This window comes from Tursiops truncatus, chromosome 14 (assembly GCF_011762595.2).
Source record: "Tursiops truncatus isolate mTurTru1 chromosome 14, mTurTru1.mat.Y, whole genome shotgun sequence".
NCBI lineage: Eukaryota > Metazoa > Chordata > Mammalia > Artiodactyla > Delphinidae > Tursiops > Tursiops truncatus.
Window position 1 is genome coordinate 82,129,069 of NC_047047.1, and position 26,740 is coordinate 82,155,808.

The following is a 26,740-nucleotide window of genomic DNA, read 5'->3' on the forward strand; positions in this document are numbered from 1 at the left end:
AGATATTCTGCAAAAGAGCTTTCTTGGTCTTAAGTTTCACAAGGATCCAAGGCATATGTTACCTTCTTCTCACTCTAGAGATGGGAAAGTAAGTTTTTCATAGTAACCTTCTCTCACCTGTGAGGATGATATGGTGTGTTGTCTTAGACTTAGATGTCTGCAATATAATTCCTCGTATAAAATACTCTTAAAACACCAGAATCTTAAAATCTGGCAAAGAATGATCTTTACGGTGAAAGTCCTTGAAAAACAGTGTCCTTAATAAAGAAAAAAACCTACTGACTAATTAGCAGGAGATCAATCTCAGCTGGGTCAATTAAATCGATGTAAGGAAGAGCATCCATTCCTTCTAGGCCTGGGTGGATCCCACAGTCCAACTGAAAGAAACAGAAAAAAGATCATAATTTCCTCCACATTACATTAAAATTCATTCAACAAATAGACAATAATTATAAGTGACCCATCACACCATACATAATCAGGATGGACTCTATACATGTGGGAAGCATTTGGAATGCAATTCTTATTAAATGGGCAAATACGCCATTACCTCTAACTTTCCAAACAAATTTAACTGTAGCTCACATTTAGAGTCACAGGACACAAAATACAAGACATCTTCTTTCCAGCTACTTTTTGTAGGCACTATAACAACGAATGAACTCTTTTTCAAGAACTTTAATATCAGAAATGGTGAACATTTTTAAAGTTTATAGATTCGCTACTACAGATGCGACTACTGTGAGAAGGCAATGATTAGAAACTGGAAACTTCCCTGATCAGGGCAATTTAAGTATTAGAAGGCAAAATCTGAAGAGTCAGTCATTAAGGGGTTATATCCTCATTTTGGTCATATCCTATCAATTAATACAATAAATGACTAAAGAGATGAACGTGTCTGCCATACGCCCGTTCTTTTAAGAGTGGGAGAAACAGAGGAATGGGACCAAAGGACCACGATAAGCCACTGCACCGCCTTCCTAATGAGGACCACGGAGACCAGCTCTTCTAGTCCCTCCACCTCTCAGTCAAGGAAGTGGGCTGAGGAGAGACTGACTTGCCCAAGGCCAGGTATCCTAGCGCTAACTTAGGTTCCTAAGCTGCCAGACCAGGGCCCTACTGTCACACCGCACGGGGGTGGCTGGAGCTCTGCATGTGTTCAGGTGGCCAGTTTCTTGGGGTCTCCCACTGGTGGTGGGGCAGTTAGGTTGGCCAGACCTTCAGGAATGGAAGAGGGACTTTGAAGATACAAAAGATCAGGAGATCCAGTTGACAATTTTACAAACTTAGAATATATTTTCTCAGTTTACTTAATGTTTTGTCAAATTATTAAGTGGAAGGTGTACTAGTTTTCCACATTAACATTTTACACAGACGACCTATACCAACTATGACATTATTCTGGGAGCTAAACAGGTAACTACTGAACTAGAAAAAACTACCGAGCTAGAAAAGACCTAACACCCGAGGCAGACAGGAACATACTGTTAACCAGACTACAAAATAATAATTACCATTATTTTTCTTCCTTTGAATTCCAGAATAATACATGATCTTCCCACTTCTTGCCCAGCTCCACTGTAAACATTCAAAGGAAGAAATAAAAATGACTGAAAAACAATCAAAATAAAGCCCAATAAATTCAAACTTTTTTACAACTTAAACTATGTTCCATCTGATGCCAGCACTCAGTTGAGGCAGATAAAAGTTCCACAAAGCTACAAAGATAGCAAAGAACAGCATCAATGTGGGAAAAGATGAAAAGTGACCTTTGGGAGTTCAGGGATCTTTCAGTTGTTAAAATTGTGAGAGAAGCTGGTATAGATCTGAGAAGCCCAAAGGTTAAATCCAACCTTCTGAATGTTACGGTTAAACTGTGATGTATTCAACATGTAAACTAGCAGTGATTCAGATTATTTAATAAGACTCTTGAATTAGCACTTAAGTAAAAACCCATCAGCACTTAAAAATTCTTTCATTTTCTTTAAGATGAAAATATGCATTTACCAAATAGCTTAAATTTAAATAGACTTATCTTATTCCTACCTGTGAATCTCATTCCCTTTTCCTTCTACTTTCTGTTGTTTCAGTATATTTGATACCAAGTATTTCAAATTAATTTCCTTTCTTCTTAAATTAATGAAACAGCCTTGCTTTCCAATTCCCGTAAGACTTTAAGTTAAACTTCGCCTGCTTTTCCAATCCCTCCCCTTCTCTGACTGCCTCTCCCCAACCATTCTAGCTCATGATTCACCCACTCATTCGAGATCAAGCAGGTTTTTTTTGTGTGTGTGGCTGCACTGTGAGGCTTTCAGGATCTTAGTTCCCTGACCAGGGATTGAACCTGGGGCCACGGCAGTGGAAGCACAGAGTCCTAACCACTGGCAACTTCCATTTGCCAAGCACTGTATTAAGTGCCTAGAATATGGAAAGGCCTAATACCAAGACACTGAGCTCAAGGAACGCATAGGCTGCTAGGAGACAGACATGAGATGGATGCATCCTCAAACTGAGATCCTACTCCAGAGAAAATCAGACCACCACAGTGCTACTGTGAATTCCTGGCCTTCCACTTCAACTGGCCCTCTGCGCTCCCTCTTAAGTGTCCCTAGCTCAGTTTTCTCTTACAGTTAGTGTGGTAACTATTTCAACCTTTCTCCCCGTTCCTGAATTTTCCAACCCTCTATCCTAACTCTTCACTCGAGGCACGGCTTTCTCTGCATCAAAAAATTGTACAGTTCAGCTGTCAATTTCCTCAACTTACCAGCCCACCCGCATCTTTCTCTCCTTCCATTTCTCCTGCAACAGAGAACAGACCTCTCTCTCTAAGGCTGATCATTTCACCATGGTTCTACACTCTGCACACTCTCTCCTTCTGAGGAACTGACCCCTGCCTGCTACATCATTGGCTTTTCCCTCACCAACCGCATTTAAACATGCCACAGTCATGCTCATCCCCAAAAGAAAATCCCTTAATTCTAATCTCCTTTAGTCTCCCTGCCCGCTTCCTAAAAGCTGCATACACCCTCTGCCTCTATTTCCTCACCTCCACTCACTCAACTCACTGCAATTTGGCTTTTTACCAACCGCTCTTCTGAAACTCTCCCTGCAGAACAGCTCTTTGTTGCTAAGCGCAAACAGCCCCTCTTTCAGTTCTTTTCTCACTGTTCTCCTGGCAGCACGTCATCCCTCCTGCTCCGTCCCTCTCCGAGCTTGGTTTCACTGACTTCACACTTTCATCCTGTCCTACTGGTTTTCCACCTTAGTTTCCTTTGCTCAGCTGCCTCTGCCCATCCGTCAAATGCCGTTATTCCAAGGGTTCTCTCCTTGGTCGTCTTCTCAGTCTTCCTGATCTTCATTGTCACATTTTTAACATGCTGAGGACCTTCCAAATTTGTATCTGTAGCCAGATTGTCCTCCTGAATTCCAGACCTCTAACAGTCAGTCACCTGGCGTTGGCATCTCTCCCGGGACATCCACAGGCACCTTATATTCAAACATGCCAAACAAGTTTACACCTCAGGTCCCTTGCCCTTGTTCTTCTTTCTTTCTGGAATGCTCTGCCCTCAGATATTGACATAATTGGCTCCTGTGTATCATTTGGGTCTCAGTTCAAATGTCACCCCCTCATCTGCCCTTCACAACATTCTGTAATAACACTTAAAACTACATGAAGTTATTGTATCTACTTCTTTATGGTTTTTCTAACTATTAAAATGAGAGTTCCATAACAGCAGAGACGTTGTCTATTTCATTCACCGATGTATAGCTAGCTACACTGCCTGACACGCAGTAAACCTCAAGAAATACCTATTGTGGGAATTCCCTCGTAGTCCAGTGGTTAGGACTCTGTGCTTTCACTACTGAGGGCATGGGTGCAATCTCTGGTCGGGGAACTAAGATCCCACAAGCCACAGCATGGCCAGGAAAAAAAAAAAAAAGAATGAAAGAAATACCTATTGAATGAGTAAAAACTCCCAAATTATGAACCTTGGAAACATTACGCTAAGTGAAAGAAGGCGGTAACAAAAGGTTACATATTGTAACCCATTTATATGAAATGTCCAAAAGAAGATAATCTGTAGAAATGGAAAGTAGATTAGTAGTGGCCTAGGGCTGGGGAAGTTGGAGGTAAATGGATATATAAGGCCTTCTTTTCGGAATGATGAAAATGTTCTGGAATTAGACAGTGGTGATAGTTGTAAAACTGTATATATTAAAACCCATTGAACTGTACACTTTAAATGAGTGTGCTGATGTGAATTCAATCTCAATAAGGCTGTTTAAAACAATAAAACTCCCAAATTTACTCCAGACCTGCCCCATCTCCTGTACTCCTGGAGTGAATAACACAACCACTTACCAGCTGTCCTACCTAGGAGTCCGTGTCATCCTAACACTCCTCTCTACACTGCCTTTCCCCCAACAACGGCCCCTTACAATACATCTGATCGGTTACAAAGTTCTGAAGATTTCACTTCTTTACTGTCTTAAACCTCTCTCTGTCCAATCCACTGCTGCTCATTTCACTCATTCCAAGCTCTCACTGCTTCATCACTTGGTTTATTTCAATTCATCCCACTGGATTCTCTCCACTTAATCCACCCTATTTTTTTTTTTTTTTGGCCGTATCACACGGCATGCGGGATCTTAGCTCCTCCAACCAGGGTTGGAGCCTGTGTCCCCTGCCGTGGAAGCTTGGAGTCTTAACCGCTGGACCGCCAGGGAAGTCCCTTGTTCCACCCTTTTATTCATTTGCTACACTGCTGCCAGGAGCATCTTCGATCTTCCTAAAACATAATTTCCATTACATCCCATCCTTGCTTAAGATCCTTCCTTGGCTTTCTATAACTGGTGATAAAGACCCCAAATCCTTACACAATGTCCTTCATAAGCTGGACCCTGACAGCCTCTACCATCTCATCTGCTAATCTTCTAGCCGCAGCCATGGGGAGACTGGCCACAAACAGAGCCCTCTCGTTTTCACACGTGCCACTTTCTCGGCCTGGAGCATCCTTGCCCACACTTCAGCTGTCTTTAATTCCTACTCATTCTTTAGGCCTCAGCTCGTATCATAATTTCCAGGATGCATGAGGTGGCATTCTCCTCTCTGCTGGAAATCCCTTTTGCACTCTCACGGCCTTAGTGCAACGCCTATCTGTACTCTTACAGTAGTCACCATTGACTGAGCACCTACCGTGAGCTTTACTCTGCACAGTTAAGTACTGCTATACTATTTCCACAGGAGGACATGGGTTCAGTGAGGTTGCTGTCCTAGCAATCGATAGTGTACAGATAGGACTTCAGGTCTGACTCCAAAGTGATAGTCTGCTATTCCTCCAAACTATCTTTCTGGTACTTTTCATGCGGCGCTGCAGCTCCCTCCAAAACGGTGAATCCAGTTAACTCAGCCCTCCGTCTTATTTGTATCCCTAGTGTCCAGTGTGGCCTTGACACTTGCTCAGTGTTTGCTGAGCACAGGAAGAGAGGACAGGTGTGAACTGAGCAGCGGCAAACTTGGGGCACGTCCCCAGCAGGTGCTCAAGGAGTCCTTACTAAATGAACATGTAAAGGAAATATTTCTGCCTTTTGAAAAAGGCACGTGTTCATGTGGTGCTGACTCATTTCTAACAGTGAGCATGTTTGTGGATTCTAGCTGCTCACTTACAGAATAAGTTCCTCCACATTTATATTTCCCTTTCTAAGCAGCATTCCAGATCTGTAAGGTGCTTCTCTGACAGAAGGCCATTTCCAGTGAAAGGCCAGCCCTCTCCTGGTCAGTCAGGGGCTGAGATTTTGTCCTTAACACCTCGGCTTTTTCTTCCCTCCTTATTCTCCCAGAGTTGGAGCTCTGAATGGAGCTCACAGCGAGTCCCTAATTTACTTCCTTTCCCATCTTGGCAAATACCAAGTTCTGGAGGTAACAGGTTAGTTCTTCCTCGCACTGCCACAGCCTTATCCAGGTCCTCCTCTCATCCTGCCATGCTCGGCGTCACCGGTTCCCTCAGAGCCTGCCACTCTTTGGCGAACAAGAAAGCGCCCAGCGGCCCCACAGACCTTCTTTCCCGGCCCCCAACTCCACATACTCTCCTCCCTTGGAAAAAGCAAAATCCCATGAAACCGAGCAGGCCCCTTCCTATCCACAGTTCTCCAAAGCCCTGCATCCGGAGGCCTGGCCCGCAACTGCGGACCAAGGGACCAAGGGCCGACTGAAGAGCCCAACCACCCGGGTACCCTCCTCGCCTCACAACCCGTGGCTTCATTCCCTCTCGCTGGTCCCTTACAGGGGTCGGATCAGCAGCTGGTCACTCTCTTCTGCGGGAATCGCAGACATCTGCAAACGGGGACGAGGAACAGGTTGCGGGAGGCTTTCTAAATTGGAAGAGCAGCCACAGGGAACCCGCAAGGATGGTCGCCGTCCACCGAGAGCACAACTTCCGGCGCCCGGGCGTCAGCCACCCTAGGCTCCTCCCTCCAACTTCCGGTTGTAGAACAAGGTGTCGGTCCGGGCACCGGGGGCGGGGTCAGGGCTGCGCCTGCGCGAGGCTTCGGAGATGAGGCCCGGCGGGCGGTGCCACGGGCCTCGAAAAGCGGGCGCTGGCTTTTGACACGGAGTGGGTGCCGCGGCTCGGGCTGCCTAGGCTGTGGGTGTCTGACCCCGACCGCAGTCGGCTTTGAGGTGAGAGCCCGGCCCTCGCCGCGCTTGGGCTGAGCCTGGCCGGGAACGCGGGTCCCGAGGGCGCCTCCGGTGGGGAGGCTCGCGGCGGGGCGGATGGGTGGGGCCGCGGGGGCCACGGTCTCCACCGGGACCCGCCTTCCCTGGGTGGGGGACCCAGGCCCCGAGGCGGCGCGGGGCCGGCGGCGGGAGCCGAGGAGCGGGCCCGGGCCTGCGGGAGGAGGCAGTGCCCCGGTGCCGATTCCTGTCTGGGGTGGGACTGCAGCTCCGGTGACGACGGGTGTGGCGTGTGGCGTGTGTCTGGGTCCGGTCGGAAGGGTGATGGAGTGAGAGCATCCGCGGGGCTGCTCCCCACGTTCCTCATGTCAGGCTCTGATTTGAGGGGCGATGGAGACCGTTCACTTTTTGTGCGGGATCCTGTTGGTTCCTCCACGCGTCGTGGCTGTTTCCCCGCAGCGCGGGTCCGGGGTTGCGTCTGTTTTGTTTACTGTCACCGGCACGTGGCAGGCGCTCCCGACAGGAGCTGGGCGGGGTGTGGAAAGAGCTTTGGAGCCAACTCTACCAAGGTTCCAAACTTGGCCCCATGGTGGCCTTGGGCAAGCTGCTTCATCAACTTTGCACTTTGGCTGCCTCATTGGAAAGGGGCTGTAATACTGCAACCTTGCTGGTCAGTGGAGAGGGTCAGAGGTATACACAGATGGCATAAGGCTGTGTGTGTATGTGAATGTATAAAACATATCACCTGGCACTGGGTGGCAGATGGTAGGTGCTCAGGACGTGGGAGTTGTCATCTGGATGTTATCTCACAAGAAGGTTCTCCGGTTCATTAAGCATGGCCTCTGCCAGGCTGTAGCAGGCATCGGATATACAGAGCTGACCTAGCCCTGGTCTTTCATGAGCTCACAGTTCTGAGTGAGATAGTTACGAGTAGACAGTAGCTAACTAATGCTGAGATCAGGGTATAAACTCAAGCTGTGGAAGACCCATCCCGTTGCCCAACCTGAGGCTTTCTAGAAGAGAAGCCTGAACTGAGTCTTGGAAGGTGACTGGTTAGCCAAATAAATAGAGGGTGGAAGAGCATTCTAAGCAGAGGGAATGGCAGGAGCAAAGTGTGGAAACAGGGAGCTGAGTGCATGCTGAGAACCGCAAGCCAGTTTGCATGCATTCCTTACAGATTAATTGAGTGTGAAACTGGTTGTGGACGATGAGACTAGGGGTCCACACGAGCCCGGTCATGGAGGACCTTGCGTGTCCTGGCAAAGAGCCTGACTTCAGTCTCTAACTTTGAGGAGGCAACAAAAGATTTGAAGCAGGTTAAATGGCATCTGACTTGAGTTTTAAAGAAATCATTTCAGCTGGAGCTTGATGACAGAATTGAAGCGGCAAGGAGTCCAGCTGGGACTGATACCGACCAGGGTTCTTGGCCTTCCCAATCAGTAGAAATGGATAAGAGGCCAGTCCAGAAATTCAGGCAGGGCTTGACTGGGGCTCCTGCAGCTGCAGGAGGGGAGCGAAAACAAGTAACAGGTTCCCTTGCTCGCTCCTCCCCGCCAAAAGGGGCCAGAGCGGTGGGAGGCGGGCGAGCTCGTTCCTTACATGGGGTGAGGGTAAGGGTGTGTCCAGGGGTCGGGCAGAGGGGCGGCTGAGGTGTTTTGCCCACCCCCTGGCGGTGTTGAGCGCAGGGGGCACGCGCAGGACCCTGCTTTGGCTCTCTGCTCTTCAGAAGTGGTAGTTGGGGTTTTTTTGGTCTTTTTGTGTTTTGTTGTCCAGAATTTGCCCCAACTGCACGTGCATGCACGCAGTTATTTTTAGTTCCTTTATAGTTTCTTTGTATCTGTTACTCGAGAAGACGTTTGTCCACTTGCAGTCACTGCAGCAAAGTGTCCCAGGTCCCAGTCTGTCTCAGGACAAGGTCCCTCACCCTTGAAATATCTCCTGATGGCTTGTGAATTCCTTACATTGTATTCCAGACTTTGTGCATTTTTATGGGTTAAGGGTCCATTGCTTTCATCACATAATGAAAAAGTGTTTCTGTATAGCCATAGTCTAGGATGATGCAGGCCCTGTTTAGAGACATGGATGAGGGAACTCTTCAGGTGGGATAATCAGTGCATCTTGGACTTGGCTGGATGTGAGGGCTGGAGGACAGAGAGGAGTCGGTGATTTCCTGGTTTCTACCAGAAATAATGGAATTTATTGAAAGGGAGAGGAGAGGGGCTGCTGTGGAGGGGAAGAGGATGGGCTCTGGTTTGGCCTTTTGGCCTTTGATGAGTCTGTGGAACACCCAAGTGACAGTATCTTCGGTCTCATTTTTATGCACGAATAATTTAGAGACAAGAATGACTTGCTTAATTAAGAACATGCATCAAAATAGTGGCAGATATCAAAGGTTTTTGTAAATGCATTTCCCCTTCAGCTCCTAGATTGATGATGGAAAGAAAGTCTTAAGGAGTTGCAAAGCCCTTATTAAGTAGTGATTTTCGAATCGTTCTAGTATTCCAGGGATTTGAAGAGATGCTTCAGGATTTCATAACAATACTATCAAATTTTTAAAAATCATATTTAAAATTGTTATTTCTATATATATATAGTACTTATATGTACTTAAAATATAATGTGCTTAAATATGCTGTACACTGACCTTCTAGCCCATCAATTATGGTATGTTATGCTGCCAGGTTAACCCAGTTCTGTGCACACCTTGAGGCCCTCTTGCCTTCTCTGTCTAACCGAGAAGTATCCTGTGATGGCAGGGCTATCGTTTGCAACGAATTATCCACGGAAGCCTTCTAAGTAGGCCCCCTCTTTTTACTCTTGTCCTGTGCAACTAGTTCCCTACCGAGCAGCCAGTCATCTTTCTAAAACAGAAATCTGATCGTATCACCTGACTGCTTTTTTAAAACCCTCTGAGTCTTCCTGTGAAACCCAGAACAAAACCCCAGCTCTCGCTGTGGCCTGCAAGGTCTCCTGTGGCTCTTTCCCTCCTGTCACTCTCCCTCCTCCTCCTATTCTTAGTCATATTGGCCTCTCACCGGTCTGTGCGTCAGAAGGACGTCCACTCTCGGAGCTTCTCCTCCACGTTCACGGCTGCCCCCTCCTTCCCTCAGGGCTTAACTCTCGCTTCCTCAGAACATCTTTTTCTGTCTAAAATCGTCCCCCCTTCCTTTGATCACTATCTCCTTAAGTTGCTTTAGTTCCCCTCGTAGCAATTATTGTTTCCAAATAATGTGTTTTATATTTGGTTTCCCTGTTGGTCTGTCTACTCCCTCTAAAAATGAGCTCCCTGAGGTCAGGGGCTTTTTCTATCTTATTCACTGGTGTATCCCCAGCACCTGGTAGGTGCTCACTGGCTACTCAGGAACGAATGAATGAATCACATGTTCTCGTTACTCCACAAATGAAGCAGAGATATAGAAATAAGTTGGCTGATGGGGCTGATTAAAAAGCTTGGGCTCAGGAGTCGAGTTTTGGGTCAGTGGCCTAAGGTCAGATGCTAGTGAGTGGATTTGGCGGGGGTGGCCCTCCAGATTCAATGGGAGAAACTGTGTGTTGGAGAGGGGCATGCATTGACCACCCCGTGATTTACTCATTCTTTTCCTTCATCAGGTCCCTTGTTTTTCTGACAAGAATTCACCATGTCGGAATGAAAGGATGCTATCTGTGCAGACTGCTGTCTGTTGAACGTTTGAAGACGATAAGATAGTGTTCGATTCTGTAGTGAGCAGGTTCCCTTGTTCCCTCTGTAGAACCAACCTTTAGGAAACATTTGTTAGGTTCTTGTATTCATAAATCCTCCTGAAAGATGGGTCACAGTTCCCTGTCTACAGAATGCAGATTCTAACCTGTCTTCTGTAAGCCCCCTGATGGGGGGCCTAGAGCTCCAGCAGAGACCCTCAGAGAACATCTGTGTCACCAGGTTGCTGTGAGGATAAATTGAGACAGTGTGTTTGGAAGTACTTGAACTATGAAACATTATGCATGCTAGTTCGTAATTTTCCAAGTATAATATATGTGCTCCTATGAAATGTGCAAGGAGAAATCGAAAATTTAAAAAAAGAGATACATAAGCCTGGCTCTGGGAAACTTAAGGTCACCTCCTTCCCTGGCCTTACTGGAACGAGATGAGAGGTAGCACCTGGCAAGGTTTTCATGTCAGCCTTTACTTAAAGATAGTTGGAGACTTCAAGAAAAATGCACATTTCCGAGATGTGTCAGCGCCTTCAGTTCTTAGCCCTGCCATTCACAGAACAGGAACCGGAGACAGTGACGTGGTTGATAAACTGATATGTCACATATTTTACTAACGTCTTGAGTTGGTTAAAGGGAAGGCAGGCACTTGAATATATTGAGAACTAGATGTTACTTCTGAACAGTGCTTTTCACACCTCCAGAGATGCCAAGAAGGTTCCTACCTTTTTGGTTTATTGGGTTAGAATCTTTTGATTCAAAAAGAGAATAAGAATGAAAAAGAATAATACCCACACTTTGTGGTCAACGGAAAATATTTATGTTTCAAGTAAAAGGAATACGCCGTGGAACTGGGAGGAATTGATGGTTTTTATTTATTTTTATTCCTATTACGTGTAAAGGGATTTAAAGTTGCTTTTCTCAATGTACCTAACCAACGCTTGTTCTTCCAGGGGGCGTGCCTCTGGATCGAGCTATGGTGGAAGATGTTTCGGAAAGGGAAGAAGCGACACAGCAGTAGCAGCTCCCAGAGTAGTGAAATCAGTACTAAGAGCAAGGTAGGGGTGATGGCGTGGAGGCCGCAGTCGTTAAGTGGTGAGAATTTTGTTTCTTCTAACCGATGCTGCGTGAAGGGTACTAACCCCGGCAGACCTGCTGATGTTCTTCAAGCTAGAGGTTTTTCACATTCATTTTTTTGCACTCGACACGCATTGTGCGCTTGATTTAATTTTATTTTGTTTTGGTAGATTTTCTGGAGTTCTTAACTCCGCTAACCTGGAGGGATCGGGACTTCCGAACGGTCTCATTGAAACGCTGATTTTTAAATTGTTTATATGACAGGAATTGCAGGCACTCAGGGAGCTGGATGTCTTGAATTCTAGGGCTTGAGGTGTGTGTGCAAATTATAATTCTGTTTAGTCACGGTGAGTTAGTTGGATAGTGAGGAAAATGCCCTGGTGTGAGTGTGTGGGACCCTTCGAGTCACAAGTCCTGGTCCACTGGGTCCGCTAGACTAGGACTAGAGAGCCTGTTTAAGTCATTCTCCACCCTTGTGAGCTCTCGGTGCCCAGTGCCAGGACTGGGTGAGGCAGGAGAGGAGCCCTCGGCCCACACGCACGGGTGCCCACCTCCGGGGTGCCTCTCACCAGCCTGTGGGCAGCGCCCTGGGTGACGACGGCCACGCCCAGGGACGGACACACGCACCACTGCCCTTCGGGAGTTGCCAGCAGGCAAGGGCAGCGTCGTCGTCACTGAGCTGTCAGCACGTAGCCAAAAGCACCAAAACCTGAGCTTTTAGCAGTCCTGTGCGGTCTTAAATGGGAAAACTGACCGTTTTCCTGTCAGGTTTCGGAACTCCTGCAGCTAGCTGAGACCCACCCGCTGTTACCTAAGTGTGAGGACCTCAGCCTGGGAATCAGGCCCCGCTTCCTGTTTTCTAGATCAGAAAGTGGATAAAGGGAGACGTGCTGACCTGCGGCTCGCAGAGTAGGACCAGAGCGCGGTTTCTGATTCCTGAAGGACCTGCTGCCCTGGGCAGGTGGCGGAGGCAGGGCCAGAGAGGTGCAGGAGGGCCGCGGGCCCAGAGGGAGGTCTTACCCCGAGTGATGGCGAGCCTCGTGCGGTTCCTAAGCAGGGTGCTGGGACTCAGATTTGTGTGCCAGGATGATGTAAGCGTCTGCCGTTACGATTCGGAACCTCAGAAAACTAGGCCAGTTTCTCCCTTCCTGTTCTTCTGTTCTGAGGGTTGTTAGGTTCTGACAACCTGGTTGCTTTTCCCGTGCGGAGGGGTAATTTGAAGCACATAACCTCACTCTGTCACACGCTTCCCAGAAGCCAGCCTGACTTCGTAACGGCATCTTAATTCCAACTCCCCTTCCGTCACCCTTTGAGTAGTTAGGTTTTTTTCCGATTTGTCAGAACCACACATGATGTTGAACTTCCGTGTGCATACGGCTCTGCTCTTAGTTTACATTCCAAGAAGTGCTGTTATTAAGAAAGGGAAGCAGTAAGGCTTGATACATTTTTGCATTCACCTTGATTCACTTCTTAAACATCGAAAATTTTGAGTGTACTTTTAAAATTTAATTTTGATTTGAAGTGTAAAAAAGTGATTTTTTTTCTTTTTTGGCCGAGCTGTGCAGCTTGTGGGATCTTAGTACCCCAACCAGGGATTGAATCTGGGCCCCGTCAGTGAGAGTGCCAAGTTCAAACCACTGGACCACCAGAGAATTCCCAATAAGTGATTTGTTTAATCAGAAGTTTTTACTGTTATTTCTAAAAAATGAGAGTATGATGCTGTAGAACAAACTATATTAACATGTATGATTCATTAAATTTTGCTTAACAGGTTTGTTGGTTTTTCTTTGTAATTCACATTGCAGTTATGCTCTGGTCCACCAGTCGGCCTGTGTTTACCTGTTGTAGGCCAGGTAGTAGTTGGAGTCATTGCAGATGCTGGGGTGAGAATTAGGAGATGTAGATTAGAGATCTAGGGTATTTACTAGATGTAACCTTGGGTAAATCACTTCACCTCTCTGTGTCTCTCCGCTCATTTACTAAACAGGATAATATTAACTCCCTGCCTGCTTTCTGCACAGGGTTCTTTGGAAATACTACAAAAGCAAGGTGTAGGTTTTCACATATGACATAAATATCAGGTATCTTATAAGGAGATACAGGTAGTGGCTCTCATTTAAACTGGGAGTGTTGACCTCACGTTTATCCAATATTGTGTGATGGCAAGAGCAGTTGGGACTGTCTGCTTTTCTGGAAGTTTGCTAAGGAATTTGTCTTTAGAAAAATCTGTCAAGTCGATCTACCTGAATAATTGACCTGATTTTATATGTGTTAATTCAACTCTAATAAGTCATTTGAACGTTTGGTAGAGAACTTGAGAGAAGATAGTGCTTCTAATTGCGTTTACGGTTTTTCTGTTGTTTTGTTATTTCTCAGTCTGTAGACTCCAGCCTTGGGGGGCTCTCGCGATCCAGCACCGTGGCGAGCCTCGATACCGATTCCACCAAGAGCTCAGGTACGGAGGGCGGATCATTTTGGCGAAGGCTGCTAACTGACGCTTGCGCAGTTCTGCCAGAGTAGCACAGGGAGTCCTTGCGTATTTGGGGTTTTCTTCCTCTGCTCTGCCAGAAATGGTCCAAGATCTGGTGGAACGCAGGTTGGGGTGGCGGGTGGGTGGTGAAAGCCGCTGCCTTGGAGGAAACTGCTCTTAATGGTCGTGGAGCAAAAACTTGTGGAAAACTTCGTGGTGACAGTTTAGAAGTGTCAAAATAGCTTTGTAAGAAATGGGCTGGCCGATTGTGAATTATTTCGGAATTACATTCTTCGTGGGGGTAAGACAACGTCCTGCTGATTAAAAAAAGTTAACATCAGGAGCATGTGGTAACGAGGGGAGCATCTGTCATAGGCCCTTGAAAACATTTATGCAGCCCCCCAAAAGGAGCAGCTCTTCAGAAATCAAAAGGTGGTTTTTGACCCACCTGCTAGCCGGTGTGTAATTGGAAACCTACTACATTCATTTTCTTGTATAAAATCCTTCCCCTTTTCCTTTCGGGATCATAGGCGACTCTATCCATAAAAGGTGGTAGGAGTGGGAGAGAAGATGTAAAAGGGAGTATAGTAGCATAAGGTCTATTGTCTTTACTTCCAGATGCTTTAAAACATTAAAAATGTGGGCATCTTTTTATTACATAAACATAATCTAAAAGTGACCACAGGGTATTCCTTTACTATTGCAGACGTTGTAAAATCCTTTGTGGTACTTTTGTACTGGCTGGATTTTACGGCACACACAGTTCTTCACCTATTACCATCTGTTTTGTAAGGGACTTCCTGTCTGGCATTATTCCATCTACATTGAAAAAAAAATTTTCTGGTCTTTTCTGACTGAATGGGAGAGGTAGATCAGGTTTCCTGAATCAGGAAAGAAAGCTAAAAGTGAAAGGTAAAAAGGGAGAAGAAACCAAAAAATAATTAAATGTCATATGCATTACAAAGGTACTCAATCATTGTCAAATTGACAATTTAGTTCTCTTCTTTTTGAAGAAGAAATGAAGCATAGTAATAATTTATTCCTTTTGAGATTTTTATATATTTAGTACATTGTGAGTCACTGAGGAAAAGGTTAGTGAAATTTTTAATTCTTTCCCATGACATCAAAAAGTTTGCATTTAAAATTTTTTAATTTTTATTAAAGGTTAACTTCTGATGACACTGTCTATTTCCTGCCTGGGGAGAGGTTGAGGATACCCTGTAATGCAACTATTTCTTTTGAAGTCTTACTCTTACAATTTTTCTTTTCACCTTTAGGACAAAGCAACAGTAATTCAGACACCTGTGCAGAATTTCGAATAAAATACGTTGGTGCCATTGAGAAACTGAAACTCTCTGAGGGAAAAAGTCTCGAAGGGCCACTAGACCTGATAAATTATATAGATGTTGCCCAGGTAAAAAAAAAAAGTTCAATTTTCTCAGATTCCAGAGTGAACTCATGGCTTTGGAGAAAGACAACACTCTTCCAGGTCTCCTCACTGCTTCTCCTGAAGCCGTGCTTTTATCACTGTTAGTTGTTACTGAGCGCTGGGGTCAGAGGAGGTACAGGGCACCTTGGATACCGAGTCGAAGAGGAGCACAGGGACACAGTCCCTTCCTTCACACAGTGCTTTTCACTTTTTCTGGGGCTGACTGAAAAAGTCCCCTTGTTTAAATGGGGGAGCCGAGGGCTTCCCTGGTGGCGCAGTGGTTGAGAGTCCGCCTGCCGATGCAGGGGACACGGGTTCGTGCCCCGGTCCGGGAAGATCCCACATGCCGCGGAGCGGCTGGGCCCGTGAGCCATGGCCGCTGAGCCTGTGCGTCCGGAGCCTGTGCTCCGCAATGGGAGAGGCCACAACAGTGAGAGGCCCGTGCACCACACACAAAAAATATAATAATAAAAAAATGGGGAGCCGAGTACGGTGGCTGGGTACACACCACAAGCTTATCTCTAAAAGTCTGGCAAGTCTTACTGTATCTCCGTTGAACTAGGTTCAGCTCTTTGAATAATCTAATTCATAGTGGTGTTGACCTACCATATCTATTTATTCATACCCTGTTTCCAACAAGAACTGAGGTAAGTTTCAAAAATATATCCTGGTCAAGAAGATAAAAAAATAAATCACCACGAAGGAAAATTTAATGTGAACATTAAGACAAATCAAGGTGTGAGGTTTGCGCCTAAAGTATTGTAAGGTCCGTACCCTTGCCAGAGTTGGGAGTGGATGAGCCAGAAGACTTAATACTGTCAACAGTTAGTAACTTGCTTCCCAAGTTTCTAGAAGATGGAATTGCTTGTCTTTGTTTTCATTAACAAAGGGATATTACTGCAATGGAAAGAGTCCCTTATCAATTTATAGCGTGCTGGTTACTATTAAGAGTATATAGTCTCTTAACTCATGGAGATGGGATCCTTAAATATACTGTTTCATATCCTCATGAAAGTGAAGGAAGTCTCCGGTGTCTCAGGGGAAATCAGCTGATCTAATCTGCCATTTAACAGACAACTGTTGGTAGTCTGGGCAAACACAATTATCCCAGCCTTTAGTTTGAAATATAAAGTCATTCCAACGTGCAAGCAACAACTAATCTAAGTAAAGTATTCTACTGAAAGATTGCTAATAATGTTTTCTCCCAAAAGTACACTAGGCATTTCATTCTGACAAGGACTGCTCAATTTCTCACATCACTGCAGAAATGGGGCTTATCAGAATTCTATTATTGACGATAGCTTGCTATTAGCCCATCTGTTGATTCTTGGAATTGATTTAACCTGCTGTGAGAAATGATTGGCAAGAGTTTACTCTTGCATGTGAGGACCCAAGAATTAAGGCAGGTGGACATGGCTCATTTACCATCATCTCTTTAGTGCAGGCAAATGGTTCCACAGAAACACTGACCGTATGGAATATCTGCTGATTGCCAGCAACATCATATTTATTTTAGAGAAGGCAAGTTAGGCTACTTAACAGATAGAACTGGACCATCTGCTAGGGAAACCATCAGGCATCGTGTGCTGTTTTACTTGTTCTGAATAGCTCAAGATACTGACTGATATTTTTGAGAGCCGAGTAACCATTCTTCAAGCAGCGTTTACTTGTCCAAAGCCCTGGGGCGCTGGGAATACCAGACATACCCAACACCCGGCTAAGATGTAAAGCGGCTGAGAAGAATGGCTCTTGCTGCATGTTACCTGTCACTTAATGTGCTGACATGAGTATAAACTTTGAGTAAAGGCCGTTCATTTTTCTAATGTTTCTAATGTAAGTATTTATTTAAGCCTCGCTGGGATCTGTGAGTAGTATCAGTTTGTAACTGGGGTTAACAGTAAGCATGGGGTACATGGATCTGAGTTTTGGTCAAATTTGCAGACTGTAAAACAGGTCGGGGGGATATTTCTTCTGCCTCTTTGGAGAGAAATTCCTGCTGGGCTGTTGTATGCCCCACATTCTTTAAAGGGTTTGGGTTTATGATGGCCAGATGCTAAAATTGACCAATCAGAATTAGGAATGAAACATAATTTTTTAAAATGTATATTATGTAATTTATTTTTACTTTAAAGCAAGATGGAAAGTTGCCTTTTGTTCCTCTGGAGGAAGAATTTATTATGGGAGTTTCCAAGTATGGCATAAAAGTATCCACATCAGATCAGTATGTAAGTAATTTAATTAAGGGGGAAAATGTGTTTTAGGTGTTGGGGAGTTCAGGCTGGGAAGGGCCCTCTTGTAGTTAGGTCTGCTTCTGTTTGCAGAGTGGTTGGCTTGTAAACATTTCTGGCACCTGGCCTTAAAAGTGACCAATTTCCTAGGGTAAATGAATAGGGGCTTTTGCTTCTGTGTGTGTAGGGCCCAAGCCAATCCCCTCCCCTCCCCTCCCCCGGCTGGTCCCCTAATGCATTTTCAGCTTAGGACCCCATGCCGATTCAGAGCAGGCATCAGCTTGGAAGCTGGGCATAGAGGACGGGATCGTGAACTTAGATCATCTCACTCCATCTTCCTAGAACTTAAGTAGGAAGGTATGATCCTAAAGGCAAATTGGCCCATAACTGAGCCAATAACTGGGTGAAAAATCTGTGAAACTACCTTCTGCCCGATCCATGGATGGATATGCTCAGTTTAAAACCTCATGATAAATTCGCACAGGAAAATGCGTTTTAAGAATGGAGAAGCATGTAAAATAGCATGGTCTTTCTTCTCCCTGATTCCTGCAGGATGTTTTGCATCGGCATGCTCTATATTTAATCATCCGGATGGTGTGTTATGATGATGGTCTGGGGGCAGGAAAAAGCTTATTGGCTCTGAAGACCACAGATGCGAGCAACGAAGAATACAACCTGTGGGTTTACCAGTGCCACAGCCTGGTGAGGTTTTCAGTCTCCTTGGTTATTAGTCTAATAATTCATCAAACAAAGTGGCAAAACCAGAGACTGTTTAGTCTTTTCAAAGGCTGAAGAGATGCTCTCTGCCATGTGCCTAGCAAACACCTGGCATAACAGGAGAAATGAGTATATCAATCAGGCCCCAGGTCAGCCGGGCCAGACCTCCTGCAGGTTGTTTGTTAGGCCAGCAGATGTAAAGCTGGTGAGGGAAAGCGGTGTGTCCTCCAGGGCAGAGCCACGCCTTTCCATACCTTGTTCTGACTCGTGAGGGTCCCTCCTGAAGGCCACGGGGTCCTGTGTTACCGCGTGCACTTCCTGAGGGGCGGAGGAACACGGTGACCCAGGCAGGCCGTGTCTGGGGCTTTCCAAAACTGGTGATGTGTAGGTTTAGGAGAGGCGTTAGGAGGGTCGCGTTTACTTCGGGAAGCGATTTATGAACTCTTACTGTATCTTTTCACTTAACGTAGGAACAAGCACAAGCAATCTGCAAAGTTTTATCCACTGCATTTGACTCTGTGTTGACATCTGAGAAACCCTGAATTCTGCAGTCAAGGGGAAGCAGACTTCACGTGCAAGTTCCGCTGTTTTCTCAATAGTTCTGTTTTCACTCTGCGGTGGTGTTGAACTATTCTGGAAACATGAGCGATCCTTGGCTCTGGATTTTCTGAAGAAACGCAATGTATAAAATACCAGTCGTTTGTTTTTCTATTAAAATGTATCTTATTTAACAGTGAGTTAACGCTCAGTGAAGTTACCTACCTACTGGGACTAAAAAAGCAACGTCATTTGTCGCTTTTAAACACAAATAAGCTTAATAACCTTTACGTGTCGCAGAAGTGCCCTCGGTGATGAATGAACATGGAGAACTTTCTGAGGACGACCAAGGCCGTCTATCCTGCAGCACCGGCAGGTGACACTGCCAACTCAAGTCACAAAGAGGAAAACTTTAAAAGTGTACCGTCAGGATGACATGCTGGTAACCCGCAATAATCATCTTCAGGGTAATTAGAAGTAATAAAACCTTCAAAGATTACTGCTCACGTTAAAAGTCACACACTGTAAAGAATCTCATGTTCAGTAGGCTAGTGTATTTTTAAAAGGACTGTTTTTATATATAGTGCTTTACTAAAGATTAAAAACATGAAAAACACCATGTCCATTTAAAAGTATTTTATTTTTTTCCAGTCAAAGGACTAGCTAACAAGAAGAGTAAACTTATTAAACATGCTCTAATTAGGACAATGAAAATAAGAACTGATTTAGGTTATACAGTATATACAGTTGCGCTGCAACTAGACCGAAGTAATCAAGTGAATGAACTGAATATCATACATCTCAGACAGTATCCACCCTGTGGACCGTGGTACCCGCCCACCCCTTCACAGATCACACAGTAACCATTAGTCTGTGGACAGATTTCTGAGTCGCCATCCCTAGAAGTCAGATCTGATGGAGAATGGCATGCCAAATGCCAGAATCCTGCAGCTAAGTTCATGACATGTAAACTTTAAATATAAATAGATATCTACAATGTGTTCCTTTCTCTCAGTTGCTTTTTTTTTTTAATTTGCAAAGAGCAAATAACTAGGAAAGGATATTAGTAGGGAAGTTAATATAATTTCTCCTCTGGCAAGAGTAGTATTAATTACTGCACAACAGCACCACCAAATTGTAGATTGGAAAAATATTTCCTAGATATTGATGTACCAGTGAACCTGATATATCAGTTTGGGACTGGTGTTCAAATGCTGATAAGAATCAACTTTAATTCCTTACACAGCTGGCACCAAGTAGTCAAAAGGCTGATTATAAGATACAGATGTGGGAGCGTTATATTAAAATATACATAGGAAGTGCACTGTGCAAAACATCTGTTTACTTTCTTAAACCTATGAGAGAATTAACTAAATGAAGGGTTCAAAACCAGAAATTAACCATTAGTGAAAACAGATGTAGTGCTTTTAAAAAAAGACTTTAATTACAGATCTAACACATTTTTTCCCAGAACTCTGATAGGCAGATTGCCATACAACATCATAAAACATTCCAGTTTATTCTGTCTCCCTTTATAACAATGAAAAAATACAATGCAATTTAAAAAAAAAAGCTCTGTACTTACAAGAGTCTTGCATAATAAAGACAGGCTGCTTCAATCAAATGTACCATCATAACAAACACACTAACAGCATCGTCCGTCTCCTTGCTTTCCAAGCCTCTTCTTAAATTTGCTCCTTCGCTTTGGGTAAAAATCTAAGTGGTCATCATATGCCTGTTTATTCTCAAAGAGTGCCAGAATTTCCAATATACCTACCATGAGTCTTACACAATTACCAAATAGAGGTATGATAGTCAAGTTCATTAAACTAATGAATTTTTGATTTTATCATATACAACCTAATCCCTCCACCCCCAGTAGCTTAAGAATGATACGATGGACTCCAATAGTAAAACCGGGATGTTTGAGAGTATTTTATTACCTGGGACCTACAGATTTCTGATATGCTCTTGATTACAAACAAATGGACAGATTAAATTTCAAGACAGTGTAACTACCATTCCTGTTCGTATATTATATAAATACAAGACACTAAACTGAGTGGACATTCTCTTGGGCTAGAAAGGGAAGGCAGTGGTACACTCGATAGGAAACAGCAAGTCTTGTGGTAATATGGGGGGGTCGGTCTGCACCACGGTACTCTAGCTGTGTGACGCGGGAGGCTCAGGAAGGCAAATCCCGAACACCTAAAGCATAGAAACTAGTTTAAAGAACTGTTTCGCAGTCCATCAACCTTAGTTTTTAACCAGATTCAGGAAATGCAGTTAATATAATCTGGAACTGAATTAACTGCTGTGACATATGCCATAATAAACCATCTATAGTCGGGTCAAGTAGGCTTGTTCACAACAGGTTACACACACATGCAGGATACACTGATAGTTGCAACCTCACACACCAGGGCTGGAAAGTACAACGCTTATGTATACATTTCCAATAAACATTGGGTGGGTTTCAAAGGAAATCTTTAAAGGTATCTTTAAAGAAAAAAAAGTCTTTAAAGGTGAACTGAAGCATTTTAGCAGAAAGTGCGGGCTGGCTATGGACTTTGAAAGCAACAATTTCCTGGCTTCCTCAAAAGAATTGTGCTGAAGGTCACCAACCCCAGAAGTGGGCCAAGAAAAACAGGACGAATTTCTTTCCCACACTCAAAACATTTTTAGGTTCAACTACTGCTGTAGATTCAGAATCTTCATTATTTAGTTAAAATAACTTTTCAGTTCACCTTTTGGAAATTCAGTTGTTCCTAATAGAAGTGTAGCAATGTTTCATGAAAAACACGAATTATAAAAACAATTCATTGATGTATATAAATTGCCTTTGAGTTTTTAAAGCAGAACAGTGGCCTTAGAGAAAGTGGGCTACCGTACAATACAATTCATGAAACAGGTTATCTGGCAAGAGTTTGGGTACCAATAATGAGACAAGACATAACTTTAAAAAGAAGTGTTTTTGTTCAGTAGCAATTTAGTCAGCAATAAAGTGCACAAATGACACGGGAAATGCTCCTTTGCGACTGGGATCTCCGTCGATGTGGCCGATCTGAAATGAATAAAAGGTTATGTTGTTACACAAATTCCAAATGCTGGAAACTTTGAAGGGCATTACAGCATTTGGAGGGGAAAAAAAAAGATGTGTTTGGAAGAATCTCTTCTGGGAAAGAGTTACTTGGGTACAACATCTAAACTGTTTTTCCTTTCGCTCCCGTCTCAAATAGTGCCGGCCTACTACCCGCAGGGACTTCTATCCGCGGGGAGTCGGTGTCTGCACACACGCCCCACCTCAGTCCTGGTGGTCTCGGGGGGCAGGCAGCACAGGATCAGACCACCACCCCGACCTCCCTTTTTGGTTTTTTTTTTTTTAAATGGATGAAGAAACAATGTCAGAAGTCTGTGCACTGCCAAGTCACAGAGAGTGGCAAATGTGAGTTGGCCCAAATGTAGTCAAAGCATTTAAGACTTCAGTAAATCCATTTACTTTTGCTCTGGGAAAATTATATAAATTATACCTCAGGTCTGATCTCAACGATGTAAATTAAGTAGTTAAGTAAACATCTAAAACAAAATCACCAAAATTTAAATTATTATCTTTGTGTGTGTGAGGGGGATACCCTGAGATTATAGACAGCATTTACTTTCTTTATAGCTTTCTGATTTTGCCACAGTTTTTGAAATGAACAGGTGTTTTCCAGATGCCTAAGCCTGGTGTCAGGCTGGAGCCCCATCCTTGTGGTGGGTTGTACACAAGTGTGAAGGCCAGACCTGTCTCAGGGCCATGTGGGCAGCGGGCGGGCAGAGCCCTGGACGGGCACCAAGGGGCACCAGGAGCTGCCGCCCCCTCTGCCGCCCGTGGTGTCGACTGCGCTGTGTGGAGCAAGGCTGACGGAGGAAGGGGCTCTGGACCCACAGGTACTTGAACCCCTCGAGGGGAGAGGCCACAAGAAGACCCCTGAACCAGCCATGCCAGAGGCGGTGCCAGGCCCCGAGTTGGTTCACAAAGGCCCTGGAGAGAGAACACACAGCTCACCCAGGAGGGTGCCTGGCTAGGGACTCTGACCAACACCCCTCGCCCTTGAGAGAGCGGAGCTGTCTCCGTGAGTCCTGGCTGCGTCCTGGCGGCAAGCATGACCCATCTGATATCTGAGCTCAAGCCCCAGAGCTGGGCCGTTAGCGGCCCCCAGGTGGCAGACACTGCCAGGCGTGCGGGAGCTGTTTGCACGACTGCCCAGTTTATGACAGCCACCTCTCCCTGGGGGCTGCCGTGCCCGTCGCTGCAACAGTGCTGTGTCACCGCCCTTTCTCAGACGAGCTGGCTGTGGCTTAGCAACATAACCACCTTGCCCAAGGTCACCCAGCCTGACCTTGGCCGGGGCTGGACACTCAGGGTCATCAGGGGAAGCGCCACGCTCATCCCATTCCAGCTCCCACCCGGATGCCACAGCTGGTTTCAGGACCAGCCCGACACCCAGCGTCTCTGCCCTCCGGGTCAGCTCTCCATCTGCGCCCCACTCCACCAAGCCTGCAACGCCGGGCAGAGGCACCACCGAGAAAGCCAGGGCCTCATCTCAAACCCTCAGGTGCGCTCGGCAAACTGCAGCCCATGTGGCCCGTCCGCCCCGACGAGGGAGGACCCCACTCAGAAGCGGGTGCACGGAAAGGGCAGCTGAGGCGCGCGGGGCACAGTGGGCGCCGCCCGGGAACAGACCCCCGGGCCCGACTCACCCACCACTCCTGGTCCTCCTCCCCGTCCACGACAATCACGTCCCCCTCGGAGAAGGTCAGCTCGTCGGGGTTGTCGGCCACGCAGTTGTACAGGGCTTTGACCCGCTTGGGCTTCAGCCTGGTCTGCGTCAGGGAGAAGAGGGCTCACAGCTTAGTGTGTGGGGAAGCGTCTGCTCCAGGGCAGAGAACCGGGCCACTTGGCTTCCAACTGGTCCCGAGGGCCGCCCGCAGGCCTGGGAGCCCACGGGTGTCAAGATGGGCGGCTCAGTGCGCTCGGGGCAGGGGGACTTCCAGGAGGAGGCCAGCCAAGGGAAGAGAGCAGGGAGCGGGCCGGCCTGGTGCCTGGTGGGCACGTGGGGGCCTGTCCTGGAGCCCGAAGGGCCCAGCCCACTGGCTATGGGCTCTGGGTTGCATCCTGCTCCGATCCGAAGGACCAGGTGCCCAGGAAGAAGCCTCCCCCACCCCAACCAGGGCAAGAGGAAGAGTTTCCTCTGAGCCCTTGGATGATAACCCACCCGCTCCTGGCCAGGGCAAAGAGGCAGAAAGGAAGGGGCTCGTCCGCTTACCACCTGTGACTTCCTGGGCATGGGCGCCGGGGGCTGCGTGACCACGGCGTTGGACAGAGGACCCAGAGTTTCTGTCCCAGAGAGATCCACTGCTTTAGGGCCAAAATGAACGGACTTCACAATATGCCCCCTCAGTCAACACCATGACATAGAAACGACATAAACGCCGTCTCTCATAGCCACAAGGCAACTTGCCTGAGATTTCCTAACTGTTGAGGGAAAGTCCCCTAAAGGCCAAAGAACCTTGTGACTTCCACGCAACCTCCCTAGAGTGTGCCGGCCTGCAGGTGTCACAGAGTGAGGCAGATGCCATAACCTCCTCCAATGACTCCCAGACCCCGCCAGGGCTCCCCCACACCCCCGTCCCCATCGACAGAGGGGGACAGGAATGCGGGGCGTGGGACAGAGCAGCCCAGGAGCAGGGGCGCCAGAGGTTCTGCGAGGGCAGGGTGGCTGCCAGGGCAGGACAGTGGGCCTGACCCAGGGGTTCACCACAGCTGGAAAACACCCTCCACTTTGCCCCCGAGACCCAGCAGAAAGTAGCCCAGTTTCACGTGGAATAATTACCAGGTCCTCTTGGCTGGCCTTTGTTGATCAGTGGGCTTGACTTGTCAGGCCTACAAAGAAGGGGAAAATAGATTCACTGGTGCCCGAGGCCTGCCAGGCACGCTACCGCTCCGCCTCACTCCCTTTTCTAAAGGACCTGTGTTCGAGTTGAAAATGGTTGACCTGATTTCATCACCTGCCATCCAACTACCTCTTTTTTTTTTTTGGAAAAAGGAAGCATGAGAGGTCCAGAGGGCAGCGCTAGATCGAAGGTTCCCGACTCCCAAACCAGGCTCCTCCTGAGGCTCTCCTGTCCCATGTGAGCCCGTTGCCAATGCCCCGGGTCTGGGCTGGAAACTGGGCACCACCAACCAGCTCTAGCCGTGATGTGCCCCATCCCCTCCCCGCGCGGCCTGGGTCTCTTCCTACGTCAGGTGGGGCAGTATCAACCCCAGGGCCCTGGTGGCTCTGCCAGGACCTGTCCAAGCACCACTGGCCCGCGTTATCCATGCCTCTGTACTCTGTGACCCCTGCTGCCTATTAACCACCGTGACTGACATGGCTCAGCACACCCTGCCCCATGAACCCCGGGCCCGGCACGTCCCAGCACCACAGGAAGGGACACGCAGGTAAGGGGCTCCCGGGGCTGGCAGACAGCGGTCTGTTAACTCAGGCTTGCCGGGTGGGCCTGGATAAACGTGTTTCTGTGAGTTGGCATTTCCACCTGCAAAAGGTGCGACACCAGTTCTGTCAACTCTCAAAGTAAGGACAAGTGACAAGAATGTCTGTGATGAGCCGAGAGGAACCCTATTCCAGTTCTCTGCACAGAGCCAGACACACAACTGGGGCCTGACATATGATGGGAGGGGATGGAGGGCAGAAGAGGCAGATGGGGACAAGCCAGGGACAAACGGCTCTCCACACACACACGTGTGTGTGTGTGTGTGTCCCCAGTTCTGACCACTCAGAGGGCCGGCCTGAGCGCAGTGACACTCCAACAGCCAAGAAGACACTAAGCACCCAGATCTTGGCTTCTAAATGTCATTTCCAGTAAAAAGGAACCATTTTTCCACCATAAAGATCCAGACTGGGAGCCATAACTGGATTCCTCTGTAGTAAAGGACGGTATTTAGGTATTACGTGTGTCTAAACTTGGAGTCTGAGTTGGGAAGGTAGCATCCATGTTAATTTCCTGATTTTGCTGGTTGTACTGTGTGTATGTAGGAGAATGTCCTTGTTTGTAGGAAATACATGTCCTGCACTACAGAGGGTCCATGTAGTCGAGATAACCCTGTGAGCGACCAACAAATAAGACCTAGAGGCCTCATGTCTTGAGAACTTTAACTCCCCAAATCCTGGTGTCTGTACTGAACGGAAATCTAAAATCATCACGTGGATATAAGATGTACATCGGTATGAAGTTTTTTGCATTTTAAACATTCTTGATTATTTTTTAGACACCTGAAGCATAACCACTTAGTTATGTAACACTTGACCTTAGGGGTCACAGTAGTAGAGACATGGAAGATTTCAAACGTTCAGAGAAACCTCAGCAGGTGAAGTTACGGGGCTGGTGCCCCTGGGAAGCAAGGACAGCCGAGCTGGCCCGGCCCGAGGGGCACGCAGAGGAGCGGCCGTTACCCGGGAGCAGGCCTCTTCTGGGGCAGGCGGCTGGGCAGCTGCGGCGGCAGCGGCGGCGGGGCTTTGCTGGGCGGGAGCCCGGGCTGCGCCGGCTTGCTCTGCTGGCTCAAGGCCTCCAGCACACTGGGCGTTCTTGCTACCGGAGGGGGCGGCGTGGGAGCCAGGGGGTCTGCGGAGAGAGGAAAGAACAGAAACGCGGAGGGTCACACTTCAGGCGCCCCCTCCCAGCCTTCTCACCCGAGGCTCTTGCGATAAGGGCTTCCTTTTTCCTTCCCCTACCTACCTCGTAAGGAAAAAACCTACTTTCATTGACGATTTTCGGAAAACAGTGCTGGCGGGGAGTCTTTCCGAGCCTCAGGTTGGGACTAAAATGCCTCTATGAGCCTGGGAGTATTTTCTCAGCTAGAACCCGCTGTGGGTTTC

The 26,740-nt window shown here is 46.9% G+C and overlaps 3 protein-coding genes across 15 annotated transcripts in view; 1 reads left to right on the forward strand and 2 right to left on the reverse strand.

Annotated features, from left to right (window-relative positions):
• The window catches only part of CPSF3 (cleavage and polyadenylation specific factor 3), a 41,629-nt gene extending 35,188 nt beyond the window's left edge, over nucleotides 1-6,441 (reverse strand). For 2 of the 6 annotated variants that reach the window (XM_073791732.1, XM_073791730.1), the window contains exons 1-2: nucleotides 6,285-6,422; nucleotides 280-377 (exon numbers count right to left, since the gene is read on the reverse strand). Coding sequence is in view for 5 of the 6 variants with exons in the window: in XM_073791730.1 (XP_073647831.1) it covers nucleotides 280-344 (65 nt within the window). In the remaining variant the exon portion in view is untranslated. Of the gene's footprint in view, nucleotides 1-279; nucleotides 378-1,514; nucleotides 1,579-3,261; nucleotides 3,470-6,243 lie in introns of those variants that run through there. The other 4 variants (XM_019943309.3, XM_019943310.3, XM_073791729.1 and 1 more) reach the window with 4 other exon arrangements.
• Nucleotides 6,442-6,534: 93 nt separating this feature from the next.
• ITGB1BP1 (integrin subunit beta 1 binding protein 1) lies at nucleotides 6,535-19,021 on the forward strand. Of its 2 annotated transcripts, XM_004324861.4 has the most exons (7): nucleotides 6,538-6,679; nucleotides 11,317-11,421; nucleotides 13,817-13,895; nucleotides 15,188-15,324; nucleotides 17,472-17,564; nucleotides 18,120-18,269; nucleotides 18,755-19,021. In XM_004324861.4, exons 2-7 carry the CDS (start codon nucleotides 11,350-11,352, stop codon nucleotides 18,824-18,826), a joined length of 603 nt encoding a protein of 200 aa, XP_004324909.1. In that variant the 5' UTR covers nucleotides 6,538-6,679; nucleotides 11,317-11,349; the 3' UTR covers nucleotides 18,827-19,021. The 2 variants fall into 2 exon arrangements, with proteins under 2 accessions (XP_073647839.1, XP_004324909.1); XM_073791738.1 differs by lacking the exon at nucleotides 17,472-17,564 and having other exon boundaries at nucleotides 6,535-6,679.
• A 421-nt stretch (nucleotides 19,022-19,442) lies between these two features.
• ASAP2 (ArfGAP with SH3 domain, ankyrin repeat and PH domain 2) overlaps nucleotides 19,443-26,740 on the reverse strand; it is a 157,002-nt gene continuing 149,704 nt past the window's right edge. For 3 of the 7 annotated variants that reach the window (XM_033838041.2, XM_033838038.2, XM_019943304.3), the window contains 5 exons: nucleotides 26,318-26,486; nucleotides 24,698-24,747; nucleotides 24,131-24,222; nucleotides 23,565-23,687; nucleotides 19,443-21,885 (listed from right to left, as the gene is read on the reverse strand). In XM_033838041.2, coding sequence (XP_033693932.1) covers nucleotides 21,811-21,885; nucleotides 23,565-23,687; nucleotides 24,131-24,222; nucleotides 24,698-24,747; nucleotides 26,318-26,486 — 509 coding nt within the window. In that variant the 3' untranslated portion in view covers nucleotides 19,443-21,810. The remainder of the gene's footprint in view (nucleotides 21,886-23,564; nucleotides 23,688-24,130; nucleotides 24,223-24,697; nucleotides 24,748-26,317; nucleotides 26,487-26,740) is intronic. The other 4 variants (XM_033838039.2, XM_019943306.3, XM_073791726.1 and 1 more) reach the window with 2 other exon arrangements.

What these genes read in the sequence shown, in the direction of transcription:
- ITGB1BP1 (XM_004324861.4), top strand. Translation starts at nt 11,350, where the DNA reads ATGTTTCGGAAAGGGAAGAAGCGACACAGCAGTAGCAGCTCCCAGAGT. An exon ending in TATCCACATCAGATCAGTAT is followed by an intron (nt 17,565 to 18,119) that starts GTAAGTAATTTA and finishes TGATTCCTGCAG; the next exon opens with GATGTTTTGCATCGGCATGC. An exon ending in TTTACCAGTGCCACAGCCTG is followed by an intron (nt 18,270 to 18,754) that starts GTGAGGTTTTCA and finishes CACTTAACGTAG; the next exon opens with GAACAAGCACAAGCAATCTG.